General features: G+C 41.5%; 2 protein-coding genes across 13 annotated transcripts in view; one reads left to right on the top strand and one right to left on the bottom strand.

Annotated features, from left to right (window-relative positions):
* cdk5rap2 (CDK5 regulatory subunit associated protein 2) overlaps positions 1–2,160 on the top strand; it is a 138,694-nt gene extending 136,534 nt beyond the window's left edge. For 4 of the 7 annotated variants that reach the window (XM_070862737.1, XM_070862739.1, XM_070862736.1 and 1 more), the window contains one exon: positions 1,335–2,160. In XM_070862737.1, the coding sequence (XP_070718838.1) occupies positions 1,335–1,483 (149 nt within the window). In that variant the 3' untranslated portion in view covers positions 1,484–2,160. The remainder of the gene's footprint in view (positions 1–1,334) is intronic. The other 3 variants (XM_070862735.1, XM_070862740.1, XM_070862741.1) reach the window with 3 other exon arrangements.
* Positions 2,161–2,571: 411 nt separating this feature from the next.
* Positions 2,572–21,872, bottom strand: LOC139232477 (uncharacterized). Of its 6 annotated transcripts, none has more exons than XM_070862728.1 (8): positions 21,811–21,872; positions 20,420–20,633; positions 18,833–18,965; positions 17,842–17,954; positions 16,916–17,015; positions 16,390–16,514; positions 8,256–8,495; positions 2,572–6,305 (listed from the first exon to the last, which is right to left on the bottom strand). In XM_070862728.1, exons 2-8 carry the CDS (start codon positions 20,514–20,516, stop codon positions 6,199–6,201), a joined length of 915 nt encoding a protein of 304 aa, XP_070718829.1. In that variant the 5' UTR covers positions 20,517–20,633; positions 21,811–21,872; the 3' UTR covers positions 2,572–6,198. The 6 variants fall into 6 exon arrangements, with proteins under 6 accessions (XP_070718829.1, XP_070718828.1, XP_070718830.1 ...); XM_070862727.1 differs by having other exon boundaries at positions 21,730–21,818; XM_070862729.1 differs by having other exon boundaries at positions 18,851–18,965; positions 21,730–21,818.
* Between the last annotated feature and the right edge of the window lie 100 nt (positions 21,873–21,972).

The following is a 21,972-nucleotide window of genomic DNA, read 5'->3' as shown; positions in this document are numbered from 1 at the left end:
TTCACAGCCTGAAGGAATGAGACTGGACACTTTTACTTCACTTTCTGGACAGAAGATCTTGATTGATGGTCATTAACAATTATCATGTACTTAAAAGGGTACTTGCGCTGTTAATTACTTGACTTCACTTTCTGTGGCGAGTTTAATGGGGAATTAATGTGCAAATGCAGCAACTTCATCAAAATTACACGGTTGTTATGGGCCAGATGCTTGTTTCGCGAAGCTACAGCACAAATCAGTCAGCAACTTGTGGCGATTTACAGTTCACGGACTGTTTCTTCCTTCCCTCAAGTTGCTGGCCGATCTGCACATATTTTTTCACAATTCTGGGCCATTAAATTTAGTGTGGACCACTAAGCAGTGAAAGTTAGCCCAGTACAGTATAGTAACACAGTTCACAAGGAATGCAGACATCTCCTAATCGAATAGAGATTGGTTCCAACCCAGAATCTACAAGATGATTTTTGGTGAGTTTGACAGATTTCAGGCATTTTCCTGTTGTGTTTTCTTGCATAGAGGGACAGGGGCCAATTTAAAGTGTGTTGTGTGTACTGATGTTTGCAGTGAAACCTGAAAGCTTAGTATGCACTCCTATGTTCTGCAAATCTCACCTATAATTAAAAAGGAGGAAAATTAAGTTTTTATTGAGGTCCAGTTGTATCCCACCCAGATATTTATTTATGTTTCACACACAAACAAAATCGTAGGAGGTATGAATATATTCATGATTCAATGGGAATAAGTAATGTACACAGTTTCAAGTTTGCCTCTTTCTGTCAGTTATCCTTTTTAATGGTGGTGATACTTCATTTTTCCTTATACATTCAGAGAGGTCTCTCTCTATATGTTAACGTAAACCTTGGAGTGGTTACACCTCATAGTCACTATGAATATTTATGTATTTTTGACTGTAGTATCACATGTGGCTGAAACCTATATAACCTCTTGTATAGATTTCTGCTATAACCAGGGAGAAATTGCCAAATTTCCAATTCCTATTTAGGATTGTAATATTCCTGATGCTCCTGTTTGCAGATTAATGTAACGTGACTCCTGGTTTACTGTTTGTTAGAACCAGTTTTTAATATTCATATCAAGTCTGCTCTCCCGTTTCTTAAAATACTCTTGGTTGTGCATGATAGAAAATCTGTCAAAATAACTGCATTTTTATGCTTGTGTTGATTACAAGTTTGGTCTGAGTGTTTGTGAAATAGCAAGTTACATAAAATGCCAATTGCCAACATTTGCTTGAAATGATCTGACTGCATCATGTCATTGTGATTTCAAAGTTCTTATCAAAAACATTTCAACAGTAATGTTTTCTTTTGTTCAAGCAGACCCAACCTTCCGAAGCTCTGCCAGTAAATGGGAACTAATTAATACAGTTGATGTAGCTGCCTTCAATTGTGCTTTCAGCGAAGAGGTTTGCTCTACTTCTGAAGAAAAGTTTGACTCTTTGACCTCATCATTTTGCAGCTATTGAAAATAATCTTCAAGTAGCCTGTCTGTTTGCAGGTTGAAATGCTGATTTCTTTTTTTTGGGGGGGGGGGGTAAATGTTATTTTTGCCTGGACATTAGCTTTTTTGCACAAAGAGGTGCGGAACTGTTTCTGCATATCTGCCAGTAAAAATGTTAGATGTAAACTTAAGTACTTTTCAGAGACCGTAGCAGTTTGAACAGTAGACAAAATATTGCAGACTTAAAAAGAGTGAAATGTTAAAGGGATTTTTTTTGAAGATTGTAGAAATGGACTGTTTTAAAATTGTTGTGTTTTAAAATGATGTAGATCTTCAGAAATGTTGAAACATTTCAGACCTCAAATATCTTGGAAGAAACCGTTGTACATTCCCTCTGTTCAGCAATAATTGTAGTGTGTAAAAATCTATTTTGTAAATAATCCAGAGGTTGTGTGAATGTGTGATTATCGTATTGTGCTGTTTTATAATGTTTCTTTCCCAGCTACTGAGATGTTTATAAGGTACTGCCTTGGCCTTAAAATGGATTCTTTTTAACATCCTTGTTTGTGTTTTTATTGTAAAGAATTTATGTAGAATATTCCAAATTGTGAAATGGAGACTGCCTTACTGTGCATTTTACTGGAATGTATGGACTTCAATCTGTTCTCTATTTTTCAAAATACATTTTATATCTTTACTGAATTTGTTATCCGGTATTTTTCTGTTTCTTGATGGTTATAAATCGCATTCAAAGGAGGCTTGAAATATTTTTACGTATTACTTTCTAAATCTGGATTATAGAAGTAAAAGTATTGTCGTATACTCCCTAAAACTTGAGCATGCAAGTTAGCAAAACTCTTCTTGGATTCCCAAGTCCAGAAAATAAAGGTTTTTGCACTCGCTCATTCTTCCAATGGAGTGAGGAGCATCTTCATTGGATTCTTCAGCAGATCCCCAACTAGGGACCAGTCAGTGTCTCCTGCCTCCACACAAGCAGACTGCAACTCGAGAGACATTAGTGTCGTTTTTAGCGACTTAGCAGCTTTTTGCCGCTTTGCTAATTATAGCAATTCAACTACTCTGGGTTTATATTTAATTCAAACTAGGAGACTCTTGTTCAGATTATAACACATGCTTTTAATACAGGTATATTGAGTAACAACAGGTTTATCAAGTAAAGTACATTGTTACAAAAAGTAATACTTAACAAATTATATTCACCACCTGTTCTCGATAACATCCTCTTGCAAGACCATGGTGCTGACTCCTTATTCTGTAGATTCTTCCTGTTTTGATTCGCACTGCCTTCCAAGTAGAAGAGTTGCTTTCTTTATACTCTTTTTGTGCTATCGTGGCAAGCTAGCAAAATATCTCCGTTTTCCATGTCCGAGCTTTGAAACCTTGAAAAGGGTTCATTCCATCTCCTAGGCAGTCCCGCTAATCTTCTGTACCTCCCACCAGTCTAAACATTCTCAAGATGCACAGCCTTTCTACTGATGAGGTATGTCGAGCTATGCAGGACCCGATGAACCTTGTTATTCTACACTAAAGTTCAACACACTGTTTTGGTTACTTAGGATGGTTCATTTATCATCAAGCTTTGCTTCTTAGCTTTTCTCCATTTTAAAACACATTTTATGTTACATGGCTGTTTTTTTACCATTTTATAAGCAAGTTTTACATACAATCAATGCATATAAAGGAAGTTACAAACATAAAGGTTATTCATGAATTAAAGACGTGTAAAATAAGCTGCTTAATTCTAACTTCTAATATCTGTCAATAGGCGATATATTACATTAGGGACAGAATAAATTGCTGCATGCATTGCGGCTTCCAGACCTCGTGTGCCTCCTATGCATGTCCTCAGCAATACCCTCATTTGACCTATGCTGCCTGGACATTTGATCTGGGTAGGGTAATATCTGGTGAGTTGCATCCTCTTAAATGCTGAGTCTCCTTTGCTCTATCCTGTGTTACTCCTCATAATGGTGTACAAAAGTATGCCTATAGGGAATTGCATACTTGTTCTTGAGAAGCCTGACTCAGTGAGTGGGAAGTCTTAAAATCTTGACCTTCAGAAGCAAGTTTAGATGCGAATCAGAACTGCAAAAAAAAACTCATCATTTCGTTGCTGCAGAAATTCAAATCTCCAGATTCTTTTGCCAGGAACTCCTCACTTTCCACTTTGATCAAGTGATCCTGGTAGCTGCTGTCCCTTGTATCCCAGTCTAAGTTGCTCAGAGTACATTAGCAGTGCAAAACCAGGGAACTTTGAGGTGCTGTGCCACTGATCCTCACTTTGACAAATGAGAATTTGGCAGCCGGATTGTGGGAAGGCACATCAAGCACAAGAGAACTAATGGTGGAAAACGGGAAGAAAAGGCTTTCCTGCCTAAAATAAATGTCCAACATTGTTTAAACACCACAAATGCAATAAAGCCATCAAGGAAATTCACCTCGTCTTCGGAGTTAAGTTACCGCTTACAAACCAGTTGTTCGGACCAACATATATATGTAAAAATTGTGAGAGATAACGAGTAAGCACATTCAATTTCAGTTTGTCTTACAATTCCTAGTTTGCAGTGGTTTATTTACAATGATCTGAAATATACTGTGAGCATCCACTACAAGCTTTAATGCAAAGCAACAATATGCAACATTAACACATTTGCAAGAAGATTTCAGCATTAGCAATTATGTTAATGTCATTCTTTCTTCAAAATTTTGATATCATAGCCCAAGTTTTAATATAAATTTCACTTGGTTTTATTGCACTATTGCCCATAATGTGTCACTATTCAACAGTTTACCGTTAACAAAGCAGTTCCTGAACCAAAATTAAATAATCTTTAAAGGTTGTTGTGTTATATTCTTCATAAAGGCCAAATAAATCAGTGTGTATTTGAGTAATGGACTTAACTCTTATGTTTTGACACATTAAATTAACTACTGCAGCTAGTTTCATTTTCACAGCTGGAGATCCAAGTTCTAATGCAGATCTTAAAATTCTTGGAAGCTTGCAGACTGAATTTTGTAGCTTATTGTTTGAGATTGGATTTTTCCACAGCCTACACCTCAGTGCTCAACTTTATAAACGCTGCCTAATAAATTGTATTACATCCAAGAAACTACTACATCCAAGGATATCTACAGCTAGTTGCTTCAGTGCAAGGGGAAAAATGTCTTGCCCTCAACAACACAAAGTGCCCAAATTTTGAAAACCTTAAATAAAATTGTTCTTTTTAAAACTGTTTGTGGTAGATGAGCTATACTGCAGCAGCCGTCTACAATACTGATAACTCGTTCTGTCCATGGTGAAGATAGTCACTGGAACTGCATTAAATATTTTTATTCTCTCATCTATTAATCTGCAAATTAGTATTGTATCTTTCAATTAACAATTTCATTAGTTATTCTCCAAATATCAGGTTACGACCTGCACTGCAAATTGACAGCGATTTCCCCATAGGAAATCTGGAGGCCACATCTCAAAAGATAACTTTACACATGCTGCTTTTAATGTGTAGAAAAGCAACCGCCAGGAGTCATCTGTGCATTTATCCAAACATTACTTTTAGGATCTGCCTTGGATGATGAGCCTGTTCTTCCCACTTTAGACAAAGGAGGCAGAATGATAGATATCCTCCACATAATGACGGAGGTTTCAAAATCTAGATCACTGAAACAATGCGGACTTAATCCACCATTTGAAATTGCCAAACTCAGCTGCACCACAGTGTGAAGCTGTTGATGAGGAGCAAAATATTTGTTTGCCACAGTAAGCTGCTGGAAGGCATACAGAAACATTAGCATAGAGATCTGGCACCAAATTGCCAGCCTGTCCTCTCAGCTGCAAGTGCTGCAGAGGCTCGGAAAACCTCAAGGTGGATAGTTCACTTAGGATGGAAACAATATTATCCCCTACAGAGCACATTTTCCAGTTTCCCTTTGGACTTTAATATGGACAATGCCTAGATTATGCAATCTAACTTCTATACAAGTGCCTGCAGCACCTTGGTTTTAGCCATGTTATGCCGTGCTGTAAAAACATAAACTAAACCTGTTCCGTTTGTAGGTAACCTAGGATCATGAAAGATTCATCAATTAAATCTCATGCTGCTGGCATGTTTGCCAACATCCCACTACTGAATAGGAAAGTGAAGGCATGTATAGCTTGGATGAAAAGTGTCACAGGACCAGAATCTTTCCTATTTCCTTAATGCACATTTTATCTTGTAGAGTAACCTTTTTGAGAATGTGAAAGCTGCAGGCCAAGAGCTAAGTGGAAAGATTCCCTTTTTCTCTGTGTTTCTGTAGAACATTTTCTAATCTAATTGTTACTGGAATTCTAAAAGATCACGTAATTTAATAATTTTTTTTATATAGAAATGTTTTAATTTTTTTAAATGGATTGTACCAAATGCCTCTCAGAAGCAGTATAGTTGCTCTGTCTCTAAAACTCTTCAATTGTTACTGGGGTTGTGTGATCTGCAATTCCAAGTCACCCAGAGTAGATAAAATAAATGTCCAGCAGTTCAAACTGACACAAGAAAGCTAGCAATTTAAAGCTCTTCACTGTGTTCAATCAACTTATATACCATAAACTGCAGTGACTTGCGAGCTTCTTAAACTGATCATCCAAACTAAAACATGGAAACTGATGCTGTAGCTACAACTGCTTTTATAATTTCTAAATCATTGTGGGATTTATTAAGTTCCTAACAGCTAATCATGTTTTCAGCCATCTTTAAGTGCTAAAGCAGCAATTTGGATCTTCTCGGTCAGTTGTTCTGGTGATCGCAGCAGTTCTGCTAAGCTGTTTTGAGGCATCTCGAGCAACATACCTAAAGAAGATTGCAGAGATGTTAATGCCATTTAAAGGAACTATCTGTTCTAATCAAACTCACTAAAACTTTAATTATTTGATGACCAGACCCTGAGTTACTGTAAGTGATTTTTACAAACAAAATTTAATCAACCTGATATCTCAACACTGCCAAACCACAATTTTAAATGAGAACTGCAGGCTACTCCATCATATGTTTCCATCATATAATAAACACAGCACCACAGAGACCTGCATTGCTTTTTACAAAGTCAGATTCTACTGAAAACACTGAATATAAACATTTTGTGATCCCGTCAGTTAAAATAGTTTAAGGCCACTTATGCTTATACAGCTCGTTTGACCTCTGCTCCTGCTGACGCTAATGACCACCAGTGGTGCAATATCTGTTGTTTTCACACTGGCGTAAGCAGGCAGATGCATTTTTACCACCACCTACATTACTGTAAAGTACGGGTTACATGCAGGCAAAGGACACTGATCAGCATGAGACTGTAAGTAATTTTTTTTAATACAATTTAATACATGTTTTGGGATTTTTGACTAGGAAATGCTTCCTAGACCATTCACATTATGATGCTTTTCAGTTAAATGGAGCTTACAAAACGTCCAGAACACAAATTAATGGGAATGTGATTCAAATAAAATATCTGTCCAGAATGTATAAGGTTTAGAGGGGATTTGACGGGAAATTTCTTCACTCAGAGGGTGGTGGGGGTCTGGAACTCGCTGCCTGAAAGGGTGGTAGAGGCAGAAACCCTCACCACATTTAAGTACTTGTATGTGCACTTGAAGTGGCGTAACCTACAGGGCTACGGATCAAGAGCTGGAAAGTGGGATTAGGCTGGATAGCTCTTTGTCGGCCGGCACGGACACAATGGGCCGAAATGGCCTCCTTCCGTGCTGTAAATTTCTATGATTCTAATGGTGCTTCCATATACCAAATCAGCCTGAGACAGCAGAGGTATCTTAAAAGACAGGTCAGTGAACAATGTGTGATCATGACTTCATTAGCAATAACTCCCAAAGCAAGCGCTCTGCTCGGAGCTCCTTCACGGCAAACGAGCCAAAGGTGGACAGCGGAAATGTTACAAGGACACCCTCAAAGCCTCCCTGATAGTGCAACATCCCCACCGACACCTGGGAGTCCCTGGCCAAAGACCGCCCTAAGTGGAGGAAGTGCATCTTGGAGGGCGCTGAACACCTCGAGTCTCGTCGCCGAGAGCATGCAGAAATCAAGCACAGGCAGCGGAAAGAGCGTGCGGAAAACCAGTCCCACCCTCCCTTTCCCACCTGTGACCAAGACTGTGGTTCTCGTATTGGATTGTTCAACCACCTAAGGACTCATGTTAAGAGTGGAAGCAAGTCTTCCTCGATTCCGAGGGACTGCCTATGATGATGATGATCAGCAGTGGTTAGTTGCCAGGTGTCCACACCTGGGCCAGCAATAGCAGATTTAATTGCTTTACAATTGGTCTTAGCTCATTAGAGTGTTAATCAGTCTGCCCTCCAGCAGATATGCTTGTGAGATTACAGAATCCAGTTCAGACAACATGGGGTTTAAATGGTATGACTCCTGGATCTATCACATGACAATGTTGAGCAGTAAAGATAAACTCCTGAATATAGGCAATGTGGGTTCTACTTATTCTGTGGCAGCCAATTTGTACACAGCAAGGTCCCACAAACAGCAATGTCATAATGACCAGATCATTTGTTTTAGTGATGCTGGTTGAGGGATAAATAATAACCAGGAAGAACGCCCCTGATCATCATAGAAATAGTGCCATGTGGGGGCCTCGGTTCAAGGTTTCATCCAAAAGACGGCACTTCCGACAGTACAGCACTCCCTCAGTGCTGCACTGGAGTGTCAAAGCTAACTAAGTGTAAAGAATATAATATGCTAAAAAGGATAGGATCTTTAACAATGTCTTTAATAAATATTTACCCGTTATCCTGCTTGAATGTTCACTGTATTTCGTACTGTTGATGTAACAATATAACTCCTCTCCTAGCTTTTCAGTCTCACTGTCCAGATCACTTCCATCTTCATTGATCAGCAAGCAAGAAGAATTCGGAGTAGCTGACTGCGAGAGAACGACCTTTGCTCTTTCCACAGCAGCTTGAAGTGCTAATCTGTCAGTTAGCAACTCCTGAATGGCAGAAGGATCTATTTCCAGGAGCATTCCTAAAACAGAAATGGTTAGTCACTGAGCTTCAGGTTCTTCGTTAAATTAGAACCCGATTAACAGAAAGAATTTGGTGAATGTAACTTCTAAAATAGCAAATATTTCACTGACAAATATGGCTACTGCAACAATGCATTTAAAAAGTATTTGCAACGGCAAAGATTTAAAATGAAGATCAAAGTCAGAGTTGGACTTCATCCATGCAAAATCTATTGTCAGCCTCCTGTAATTTCCTGCAGTTCTGTTCATGTTCTAATACCAATAAAAATGCTGCACAGTTGAGTGCAATGATACTGCACAGATGTTTAGTTAATTTGCATTTAAAGCTGTTTATGAACTTTTTTTTGAAAAAGTATTTTGCTTTCAAGTGCACACCAATAATTTGTTAATATTTTAATTCATAAAATGGAATGATTCCTGCATTCAACACTCATACCATGCTGGGTTGAAAGTTACCGGGCTCCAAGCAAGAATTGTCTTTGCAAGTTTTCATAACATAACTTAGATTAGTTTCAAAAGCTGTTCAAAGTCACAGGCATTTGTGGTTGGTCTCAATTAGTCAAATGTTAATCTTTGAATCAGTGTTGGCTCTAGCTGTGTCCAGTAAACAACGGACATTCCAACTGGATACAACCAAAAGGATCAACTGTGTCCAAATCGTACAGCCTGAGAGTATAAATATCAAGGTTGTTGCACTGTTTATGTTCTGCCACCAGATGTCACAATCCTATTTAGGAAATACAATTATAAGGCACGTTAAAGATATCTGGAGTAGAATATCATCTTACCAATTGTATTTCCATTATAAATTCCTTAAATCCAATACTATACTCCCAAAGTTAGACAGAGGAGTCCGAGGGGACCCTTCCTTTCAGAACCCTAGGTCTAACCGCGTTTTAAACATTGACTGCACTCCTCAGTGTTGAACAAATGTGTTGGGGAGATTTTCACAATACAATAGCTAATCAATTTGTCCTGAGACAGTCAACATGTTACTTTAGAACACCTCAAACTGAGGTCTTGATATTTATTTTATTGCCCATGTTCAGGAAACCAGATGGACCTTCCACAAAATCAGTTGTCAGCAAGATGCCAATTTTGAATTTGAAGTGCCCATAGAGTGAGTTTGCAATCTCCCCCATAGAATGTGGGGGAGATGTCATGTGGTTCCCTAGAGGGAGAGATAACAATTCTGAGTCTCGCACACATCCCACTATCTGGTTGGAGCAAGATGCCTGGAAGCTGGTGGTCAAACGTTCCCTGCCTGTTCACCATGAGTTGCATGCAGTCCAGCTTGATCAGGGAAAGATTGAAGGATACAGAAGCGAAGCTTGAAATATAAATGTGTGTCAAAAGAGCTTTGAGATCTGCTGTTTGCCTAATCTTAAAACCAGCACAGTACTGTAGCAGTTATGATCATCATCATCATCATCATCATCATAGGCAGTCCCTCGGAATCGAGGAAGTTAGCCTGGGCGAGGACACTGATGTTGGTGTGTCTGTCCTCCCAGGGGCTTTGCAGGATCTTGTGGAGATATCAGTGGTGATATATCTCCAGTGACTTGATGTGTCTTCTGTAAATCGTCCATGTCTCTGATCCATACAGGAGGGCGGGTATTACTACAGCCCTGTAGACCATGAGCTTGGTGGTAGGTTTGAGGGCCTGATCTTCGAACACTCTTTTCCTCAGGCGGCCGATGTTGAATCTCCGCATCAATGTCTGCCTTTGTTGATAAGAGGCTCCCGAGGTATGGGAAGTGGTCCACGTTGTCAAGGGCTGCGCTGTGAATCTTGATGATTGGAGAGCAGTGCTGTGCGGCGGGGACAGGCTGGTGGAGGACCTTTGTCTTACAGATGTTAAACGTAAGGCCCATGCTTTCATATACCTCGGTGAATACATCGACTATGTCCTGGAGTTCAGCCACAGAATGTGTGCAGATGCAGGCATCGTCCGCATACTGCAGTTCAACGACAGAGGTTTGGGTGAGCTTGGACCTGGTCTGGAGGCAGCGAAGGTTAAACAGCTTCCCACTGGTTCTGTAGTTTAGTTCCACTCCAGCGGGGAGCTTGTTGACAGTGAGGTGGAGCATGGCAGTGAGGAAGAAGGTGGTTGGAGCGATGACGCAGGCCTGTTTGACCCTGAGTCAAAGGCAGAGTCTCGATTGAAGTTATGGTACTGGACTGGCAACCTACAATTCAAATCCCATCATAGCACGTTGTGCAACTGAATTGCATAAATCTGGTAATTTATCGGCTAGCCTCAGAAAGGAATACCATGAGACCTGCCAGATTGTCATAAAAATGAGTGGTTTATTTATGTTCTTCAGAGAAGAGAACCTGCCAACCCTACCTGGTCAGGTGGATAGAGTCTACACGATGTGGTTGACTCACAATGCCCACTGAAGTGGCCTGGCAGACCACTCAGTTTTATAAACAATTGCTTTCAAGAAGGCCCATCACCACTTTCTCAGGGTAACTAGCAAAGGGCAATTAAATGCAATCTTGCCAGCATCATCCACTTGCTGAGGAAAAATAGTGAGAATCTTCTTTTATAGTTATATTTGATTTCTATTCTGTCCAGTTCTACAGCATTTATTCCCAGTTCCATTCCATCCCACTAGTAATACAGATTGCAGGGGTAATGAGTAATAATGAACGTGATTTATTTTGAAAATGTTGCTGTCTCCAGAACTTATAGTTACCAAAATGCTTCATTGTTCTAAATGTAAAAGCCTTGAGAACTTCCTCTATTGATATCAATATTAAAGATCTTACACTTTCATTAAAGGTGGATGGGGATTGAAACTAGCACCTGTGCTCCGTTGATGTAATGTGCACTGCTAAATCTAGCAACTTCATTAATGATCACGTCAATGCAGCTGACTACTGCCTCAGGAATTGTGTGGCAGGTTCAATAGTCGCTCTCGCCAGCCAATTCATTTCAGCTATTTAAAGATTAAGGTCTTTATAGGTCACAACTATTTCTTACTGCCACACTTATCCTGGAATACTTTTAAGTGTACAGCTTTTTAACAATTTTCTAAGAGGAATAAAAGAAAATTCAACAGCAAGCTTATTTGAAAGGAGCCTACTGTCAACAAGAGCAGACATTAACAACGAGGTCCAACACCACCTTCAGTGTGCCAGTGCAGCCTTCGGTCACCTGAGGAAGAGAGTGTTTAAACAGCAGCACCTCAATCCCGGCACCAAGCTCATGGTCTACAGAGCAGTGGTGATACCCGCCCTCCTATGTGCCTCAGAGACATGGGCTATGTACAGCAGGCACCTCAAAACACTGGAGAAGTACCACCAACGCTGCCACCGCAAGATCCTGCAAATCCATGGGCAGGATAGGCACACCAATGTCAGGGTTCTCGCTCAGGCCAACATCCCCAGCATCGAAGCACTGACCACACTCTATCAGCTCCAATGGACGGGCCACATCGTCCGCATGCCCGATACTAGACTCCCAAAACAAGCACTCTACTTGGAACTCCTACATGGCAAGCGAGCCTCAGGTGGGCAGAGGAAACGTTTCAAGGACACCCTCAAAGCCTCCTTGAAAAAGTGCAACATTAACAGCCCCACCAACACCTGGGAATCCCTGGCCCAAGAGCGTCCAAAGTGGAGGAAAAGCAGCCGAGAAAACGCTGAACACCTTGAGTCCCTTCGCCAAGAGCAGGCTGAAGCCAAGCGTCAACAGAGGAAGGAGCGCACAGCAAACCAGGCATCACACCCACCCTTTCCTTTAACCACTGTCTGCCCCAACTGTGACAGAGACTGTGGGTCCTGCATTGGACTCTTCAGTCACCTGAGAACTTATATTTAGTATGGAAGCAAGTCATCCTCGACTCCGAGGGACTGCCTAAAAAGTATTTGAAAGGATATTTTTAGATCCCTGAAATGGGAAAGACTGCTTTAATGTATGCCACTCACACTGGATGTAGGAACGAGTAATTAAGATTATTTTTACTGAAGAGTTAACAAGTTATAAATCAAAATCGCCAGCTCCAGCGTGTTTTTGGCTGGCATGAATATATGTCTTTAAACTATGTGAACCAGAAGAGCTCTATGGTTCAAATTTTTGTACTGCAGCAGTGTGTTAATGTCCCATTATCTGAGATTTCAGAACCTAAGCTCATCAGATAAATGTCCCCTCTCTGCAGGTGTAGTGGTCCTAAGTTAAACATAGTTAGGCAGTTTCAACCCTGTTTACATGAACTTACTTCAATGTCAATTGGCATTCTCACTGAGACTGCAAGGATGGTCAATATGGAAAAATTTACACTTATGCTCAAGGTTTATTGAGTCCAAGCTTTGCTTTGGGTTATCAACTCAACTGACACACATCAGTTCCTGCTTTAGCGCCGTGTGTCCCCTTGTCAACATGAAAGGGAATTTACTTTCGTTGAAAACAATAGAAAACTGACCTATAAATTCTCTGATAAACACCTAGTTAAGGTGCCAATTCCTAGTCATCTCATACACATGGTGTTCTTTCCTCTGAGCCTATTATACAATCCGTACTATACAAATACTGACTGTAGCGCAAACGGCTACCAATGTGACTAAGTGTGGGCTAACTTCTAATGGCAATGCCTAAGATCCCTTTTGTAGATAAAAGACAATTCTGTTCACAGAGTTGCAGATAATATTGGCAAAGAAAGCTACTGCCCAGCACTGGCATACCACATCACTGTGTTTAATGTGATTCTCCATTTTATGCCCAGTCTACAAATGATGGACCTAAAAAGTATTTTTTTTAAATCACAGCTGGCCGGGGGGGAATTTGACTGACTCAATTTAATCACTGATCAATTTTTCCACTCTTCTATTTCCCACTAAAGTCACAAAAAAGCATCCCAAGCATTAATGTTTAATAATTTGGTCCGAGTGGGAAAAGAATAACTGTTTTTGTTGAAAAGAACAAGAGATTAGTGTGCAAAGTCAAAACAGATGGTATTGGGGGTAATGTACTGACTTGGATAGAGAACTGGTTAGCAGACAGGAAGCAGAGAGTCGGGATAAATGGGTCCTTTTCAGAATGGCAGGCAGTGACTAGTGGAGTGCCGCAGGGCTCAGTGCTGGGACCCCAGCTATTTACAATATACATTAACGATTTAGATAAAGCAATTGAGTGTAATATCTCCAAGTTTGCAGATGACACTAAACTGGGTGGCAATGTGAGCTGTGAGGGGGACGATAAGAGGCTGCAGGGTGATTTGGACAGGTTAGGTGAGTGGGCAAATGCATGGCAGATGCAGTATAATGTGGATAAATGTGAGGTTATCCATTTTGGGGGCAAAAACACGAAGACAGAATATTATCTGAATGGCGGCAGATTAGGAAAAGGGGAGGTGCAACGAGACCTGGATGTCATGGTTCATCAGTCATTGAAGGTTGGCATGCAGGTACAACAGGCGGTGAAGAAGGCAAATGGTATGTTGGCCTTCATAGCTAGGGGATTTGAGTATAGGAGCAGGGAGGTTTTACTGCAGTTGTACAGGACCTTAGTGAGGCCTCACCTAGAATACTGTGTTCAGTTTTGGTCTCCTAATCTGAGGAAGTACGTTCTTGCCATTGAGGGAGTGCAGCGAAGGTTCACCAGACTGATTCCAGGGATGGCTGGACTGTCATATGAGGAGAGACTGGATCAACTGGGCCTTTATTCACTGGAGTTTAGAATGATGAGAGGGGATCTCATAGAAACGTATAAGATTCTGACGGGACAGGACAGGTTAGATGCGGGAAGAATGTTCCCGATGTTGGCGAAGTCCAGAACCAGGGACATAGTCTTAGGATAAATGGTAGGCCATTTAGGACCGAGATGAGGAGAAACTTCTTCACTTAGAGAGTTGTTAACCTGTGGAATTCCCTACCGAAGAGTTTTGTTGATGCCAGTTCATTGGATATATTCAAGAGGGAGTTAGATATGGCCCTTACAGCTAAAGGCATCAAGGGATATGGAGAGAAAGCAGGAAAGGGATACTGAGGTGAATGATCAGCCATGATCTTATCAAATGGTGGTGCAGGCTCGAAGGGCCGAATGGCCTACTCCTGCACCTATTTTCTATGTTTCTATGTTTTTGTCAGCCCGACAAAAAGGGCTTGCCTGCTTTCCCTTTATTTAGTTTTGACAAAAGTCTGCTCAACATATCAGTTTATTGTCTCGTCCGGTGCTGCAGGACCTGCTGGGTGTATTTCCATCATTCAGTGATGGTAAAGCAGTTGGGTAACTCACTCCAACAAACTGCTAACCATTCAACAGCTTTTTGTTGTAGTTTCCACAAAGTTACTCTGATTTTCTTCATGGGTGTCTCCGTTGGAAGAAATTTCACTAGTTGATGATTTTCTTATAACAACAACTTGTATTTATATAGCACCTTTAACGTAGTGAAACATCCCAAGGCACTTCACAGCAGTGTTATGAGATAAGAAATTTGACACTGAGCCACAAAAACTTGGTCAACAAGGTAGGTTTTAACATAGAAACACAGAAACATAGAAAATAGGTGCAGGAGTAGGCCATTCGGCCCTTCAAGCCTGCACCACCATTCAATATGATCATGGCTGATCATTCCCTCAGTACCCCATTCCTGCTTTCTCTCCATACCCCTTGATCCCTCGATCCCTTTAGCCGTAACCCCCTCTTGAATATATCCAACGAACTGGACTCAACAACTTTCTGTGGTAGAGAATTGCACAGGTTAAAAACTCTCTGGGTGAAGAAGTTTCTCCTCATCTCGGTCCTAAATGGCTTACCTCTTATCCTTAGACTGTGACCCCTGGTTCTGGACTTCCCCAACATTGGGAACATTCTTCCTGCATCTAACCTGTCCAATGCCATCAGAGTTTTATATGCTTTTATGAGATCCCCTCTCATCCTTCTAAATTCCAGTGAATAGAGCGGCTTGAATAGAGCGGAAACCAAGGTAGAGGCGGAGAGGTTTAGGGAGGGAGTTCCAGAGCTTGGCCACCAATGGTTGAGCAATTATAATCAAGGATGCTCAAGAGGGCAGAATTAGAGGAGTGCAGACATCTCGGGGGGGGGGGGGGGGGGGGGCAAAGAAAGCTGCATAGCACTGGCACATCACATCACTGTCGGGGTTGAGGGGATTACAGAGTTGTGGAAGGGACGAGGCCATGGAGGGATTTGAAACAAGGATGAGAATCTTAAAATTGAGGCGTTGCTTAACCAGGAGCCAATGTTGGTCAGCGAGCACAGGGGTGATGAGTGGGCGGGACTTGGTGCGAGTTAGGACACAGGCAGCTGAGTTTTGGATGACCTCAAGTTTATGTAGGGTAGAATGTGGGAGGCCAGCCAAGAGAGCGTTGGAATAATCAAGTCTAGAGGTAACAAAGGCACGGATGAGGGCTTCAGCAGCAGATGAGCGGAGGCAAGAGTGGAAATTGGCGATGTTACGGAGGTGGAAATAGGCGGTCGTATTTATGCTGCGGATATATGGTCAAAAGCTCATTTCAGGGTCAATGACACCAAGGTAAATTTGTGAGAATATTTCTTGAAAAATTCATTCAGCAAGAACCAAATGTACTTCCATTTGTAAGTCAAAATAAATGACTGAATTCATGTATGAGTTTTATTATCAGTATGTCATTGCAATTTCTCCAAACATCTAAAAGCCAAATTAAATTGACCAAGAATAACGGCAAGTAAAGGTTATTTACAAAATCTGTTTCTTTTTGAGAAGTGGTGTAAGATAGATCATTTCTAACTTGGGTGAAAGTCCATGATTGAAGATAAAATATGTTCCCAAATCTTTACAACTCCTGTAAATGAGAGTCTGTATCATTTTATTCGTCTTAATGTTCCTGCTGTTCACCCCACAAAGAATAATTCATATATTCAAAGAGTATAAGAGTAGTTCCCCTCACCAGTGATGTAAGCACAGTTCTGTGGATCAATCTTTTCTACTTGTTCAAAAATCTTCTCCCCCAGTTTCTCTTTCACATCATCAGAATCGGAATTGATGGACACTTTCCTCTCATTAGGCATTTTTCTAAAAATGTGAAAAGCATTGAATTTTTGAAGGACGGTACACACAGGATATTGTGCAAGGTGCTTGTTTATGTCTCTTCATACTAAAATACAACTACAATCCAATCCGTTTCCTAAACAGAGTGCTTTGTTTAAATTTATATATGTTGCCTTCCAACAAGTCCAAACATTTCCAGAGCAACCATCCATTTTCAGCCCCCTGTAAACCATTGGCTCAAGCAATCCCCTTCCGAGCCTAGCGGCCAATGAGGCAGCCCGTTTCTTCCACCTTTTTATATCCGGCAGATCATGGGGATAGGCAGTACCTCATTTTTACACCATCACGCGTGCATTTTGTCAATGGTTACAGAGTAAAATATTCTGAACACGGTTTGCAATTGACGTACAGAAACACAAACTTACTGCTCAAGCACTTCCTGTGCAGTGTCAATCTTTTGTTCCAACAGTTGTGAGTCATTGACCAATTTCTTTACTTCATTCCGCCCTAATTCCAGCAGCATACCTATAAAAATCAACACAAAAACATACATACATGCAGTGCTATTCTATTTGTACTTAAATATTTGGGAAGCTGTAATTCGTTTAGCGCTGGCCAGCCTTGGCTCAGTGGTAGCACTCTCACCCCTAAGTCAGAAGGTGTGGAACTCCAGGGACTTGACCACTGCACTCTCGGAGGTTCCGTTTTTCAGCTGAGACATTAAACTAAGGCCCTATCTGCCCTCTCAGGTGCACATGAATGATCCCAAGGCACTTTTAAGTCAATAAGAGTAGGGGAGTTCTTCCAGTATCCTGTCCAATATTTATTAATCAACCAACTGATTATCTGGTCATTTCATAGAAACTTACAGCACAGGAGGCCCTTTGGCACATCGTGTCTGTGCCGGCTGAAAAAGAGCTACCCAGCCTAATCCCTCTTTCCAGCTCTTGGTCCATAGCCCTGCAGGTTATGGCACTTCAAGTGCACATCTAAGTACTTTTTAAATGCGATGAGGGTTTCTGCCTCTACCACCCTTTCAGGCAGCGAGTTCCATTTATCTCATTGCTGTTTGTGTGCAAATTGGACACTGCGTTTTCCTACATTACAACAGTGACTTCACATCATTGGCTGTAAAGCAGTTTGGGACATTCTAAGGTTGTGAAAGGAAAAGAAACAATGCTGAGTTGCAGAACTGAGTAGGAAGGCCGGTGAGCAGGAATGTTGACACACACCGATGTTAAGTTCCAACATTGGAAATTCGGAGATTTTTTTGTTACAATCAAATTTTCAACTTCAGAAACTTTTTGTTTTGTAATTAAAGAAGACAATCTTTTAGAATATACTAACTAACCTGTTATTTTCTCACTGTGTCCAGTGTTATGGATGTCCACCAGGTCATACAACTGCTCCCCTAATGAATCAGTAGAATCCGAATCCGTATCGTCTTGCACAATTTTAAACATACTGGAAGTCAAACAAAATATTTTTTTCTCTGACATCAAAATTAGCACTGCTACAGGCAGAAAACATTAACCCTTTTGAGATTAAATCAGTCACATTCAATTTAATCATCATAGGCAGTCCCTCGAAACGAGGATGACTTGTTTCCACACCAAAAAAGGATGAGTTCACAGGTGTTTCAATGAAGAACCCAAACTACATCCTGAAGGGTGGAAGATGCCTGTGCGTGGATTTTTTTAACATGTGGTGACCGTGCCACCACACAGGCTTGACAGAGCTAGGCCTTGGTCCAGTGGTAAGGGTTAACCAAGACGACTGGAGACCAGCTCTGCTGCACAGACCTAGCGCGCACATATATCGCAGTGTGAGCTGGCCCGTGCTGCCTCGCCTTCCCTAGGCCCCGATCACGTCCCTCTATAGTCTCTCGCTGCTCCTTCGCCCCGACCTCACCGCTCCTGCTGTATCTGCCCACGCTCCAATCACCGACCTGGACCTTGATGGCGTCCCTCTTCCCTTTCGTCGCCCTCCTGCACCAGCTCGCTCCTGAAGTGGCTTCCACACTGCTCCTTTTATGGCCCCGACCTGCCGCTGGTGTTCTCACGCAGGTCGGGGCCTCCACAGTCAATTTAAGGTGGTGTCCGTTCCCTAAAAATAATCAGTGATTCCAGCACTGAAACAATGCCAATCCAGCAGCTACCTGATGGACATGACTAAACAGTAATCTATCTCGCACTCCAAAACTGAAATGGTACTCAAAACGTTAACACGTTTTACATAAAACTAAAACAAGTGCATTGTCTCATTTAGTTTACAATGAAAATGATTAGAGATAACATTAGATTCCAATAACTACTCCTTCTGTACATAGCACCCCTATATACCATTTATTTATGTCTTGCCATTTCTCTGTAGAATTCTGAAGTGTGCTAAGTGCTTTCTGAAGGCCAGCAGACAGCAGCTTCTCATCGTGCATCATCTGATCCAGCACAGGATCTGGGAGTTCCAGCAACATCCCTGTAAGAGGCTCAAAACAAAAGGACAATTTAGTTATTTATATAAATCCGAGTATTTATGGTATTATTTAATGCATTTAAAATCGATAGTTACAGCTGACAGGGTAAGTTAATTTGATATTAATCATTATTTCCCTCTTTTACCACTAAGCACTGAGAAGATTAATAGCTTATAATTGCAAAAATATGAATGCGTTCTTGGTAATGTATTTACTATTTTGTTATAATGACCAACAAAAATTTTCTCCATGAGGATATCCAAATTGTTAAAATCACGGACGGAATTTGTATTTATTACTAATTTCACACAGTGCAATTTCAACCCTTTTATCAGTTTTTATAATTGTTGGGCCTGTCCTTTTTGTCTTCTTTTGACTGACTCATCATATCCCTCAATCCTTCAGAACTGCATCTACGTGCCTCTTGAATGATGTTATACAGTTCAATTCAATGGCCTTCCACAATAATTGATTCCATAATGCTTCTCCCCTTTATGGAATAAAAATGGTCCCTTTAACTATATTTTCCATTTCCAACTTCCTCATTTTTAACTTGGGTCCCTTGTATTTCATCCCTCTGCCCAAATGAACAATTATTTGAATCCATTTGTTTAGCCTCTACACAATCTTGAAAAATTCAGTGAGGCCACTTTGGAGTTTTCTTTCCCAAAACAAATAAGCCCAATTTCCTTAACTTTCCTAAAACTTGTATTTCTGATATCTATTGTAAAGTCCTTACTCTACAGTATGAAACCACACGAGGCACATTCTGGGGACAAGATCACTCTGTGACCTTAACTCTTTATTCACAGAACTCCAAAGACGATGACCCTGCGTGGGACCTCCCTTTTTATGCCTGTGTGATCAGGTAAGGAGTGTCTCCCACAAGTTCACCCCTTGTGGTCAAGGTGTGCATCTAGGTTGAGTGTATACAGTAATACAGTGGTGTTACATTGTGGTTACATACATGACATCTATCATCCTAGTTGCTCGCGACTTAAGGGCTATAACAGCCTTCCCACAGTTCTTGAAATGGAATCTAACCAAAACTATTCACAATAACTATATAGCCTATTTGATTTCTGTTCTATTCACTGATAATATAACGCAGCACATTATTTTTCTGCTTCACTGCAACAGATGCTGTGTTGATGGTTTCATTGATTTATTCACATAACCCCTGGATTGCTTTCTTGATCAGCAGTCTGTATGACAGATCAATTTAACACATACACCTTATTTTGGTTTTAGGCCCACAGACTATTTATTTTATTTATCTACATTGAATTATATATCCCACCTACTGGCAGTTATCTAATAGTATCAAATTCTTCTGAATCTGATTTCTCTGCTTTTCATTTCGTTTATGATACACTCACACAAATCATACTTCTAAATTATCTCCAGGATCCCAAGACCTTAGTTATAGTACAGTATGAAAATAACATGACTGTACCTGTGAGCTTTATGGCCATTTCTGGATATTGTGGGAAGATGGCGTTATAAAGTGTTTCACCTAGCATATTCTGCTGCTCCAAACAATAGTTATCCATTTAAACCATTTTGATATAAGCCTGGAGGACAAAGGTGTGAATTTCCCTCATCAAGGTCGTACTGTTCTCAAGACATAAAGCAATTTGCTATGGATGGGTTCTTCAACTTCATAGCAACTGTTACAAAAGAATAACAGATTATTTCATTCCTCCCTCAACTAACACAATTAAAAACATATAAATTCCTCACAAATACAAAAGCAAAATACTGCGGATGCTGGAATCTGAAATAAAAACAGAAAATGCTGGAAATCTCAGGGGGTCAGGCAGCATCTGTGGAGAGAGAAACAGAGTTAACGTTTCAGGTCAATGACTCTTCATCAGTTCCCCACAGATGCCGCCAGACCCGCTGAGATTTCCAGCATTTTCTGTAGATAAAATTCCTCATTTATCTCATTGGTATTTGTGGATAAAATAACTGCCGTGTTTGCCCATATAACAAACTACACTGTCAGCTACTGGGTCTTTATGTGACAGCCAGTGGCTCAGTGGGTCAGAAGGTCGTGGGTTCAAATCCCACTCCAGAGACTTGAGCACTAAAATCTAGGCTGACACTCCCAGTGCAGTGCTGAGGGATCGCAGCACTGTGAGAGGAGCAGTGCTGAGGGAGCGCGCACTGTCGAAGGGGCAGTACTGAGGCAGCGCCGCACTGTCGGAGGAGCGGTACTGAGGGAGCGCCGCACTGTCGGAGGAGCGGTACTGAGTGAGCGCCGCACTGTCAGAGGGGCGGTACTGAGGGAGCGCCGCACTGTCGGAGGGGCGGTACTGAGGGAGCGCCGCACTGTCGGAGGGGCAGTACTGAGGGAGCGCCGCACTGTCGGAGGGGCAGTACTGAGGGAGCGCTGCACTGTCGGAGGGGTGTCTTTAGGATGAGATATTAAACCGAGGCGCTCTCAGGTGGATGTAAAAGGCACTATTCGAAGAGCAGGGAGTTATCCGCAGCGTCCCCTCAAACGTCAGTAAAAAACCGTCTGATCCGGGGCATTGTCAGTGCTGTGTGGGATCTTGCTATGCGCAGGTTGACTGCGTTTCCCACAATACACTGCACACACTGGCTGTAAGTGTTTGGGGAGATCTGGTGGATATATAAATGCAGGTCTGTTTTTCTGATGGAGGGACAAGGGGCAATGACAAATAATAAAATGTTTTTTTAAATTTTAAATAGGGTCAATCGAAGAGGAATTGTTTTTCTCTTTTTTTAAAATATACACACCCAGTATAAACGGTGACCACAAATAGCCCCCGGCCCCCGGAAGGCCCCCTCCCATCGCTGCCGTCACAGCCGCTCACTCACCCTCGGCCCTGACCGCCAGACGCACATCACCGCCCTGTGTCACCCGTCATTAGTGCACTACGTCACCCGCCATGCGTGCAGTGCGTCACTAGCCTGCGTGTACCGCGTCACCCGCCATGCGCACATTGCGCCGCTCGCCGATTTTCCGGGGCCAGCACTAAG

The sequence above is a fragment of the Pristiophorus japonicus genome, chromosome 20, assembly GCF_044704955.1.
Source record: "Pristiophorus japonicus isolate sPriJap1 chromosome 20, sPriJap1.hap1, whole genome shotgun sequence".
In the NCBI taxonomy this organism is placed as follows: Eukaryota; Metazoa; Chordata; class Chondrichthyes; family Pristiophoridae; genus Pristiophorus; species Pristiophorus japonicus.
The sequence above is the reverse complement of the archived record's forward strand: the minus strand, read 5'-3'. Positions and strand labels throughout refer to the sequence as shown.

Bases quoted from the DNA above. Each gene is read 5' to 3' on its own strand.
- LOC139232477 (XM_070862728.1), bottom strand. From the start codon at position 20,516: ATGGATAACTATTGTTTGGAGCAGCAGAATATGCTAGGTGAAACACTT. The intron at 18,966-20,419 runs GTACAGTCATGT...AGCCTCTTACAG, and splicing joins AATGGCCATAAAGCTCACAG to GGATGTTGCTGGAACTCCCA. The intron at 17,016-17,841 runs GTTAGTTAGTAT...TGATTTTTATAG, and splicing joins ACACAGTGAGAAAATAACAG to GTATGCTGCTGGAATTAGGG.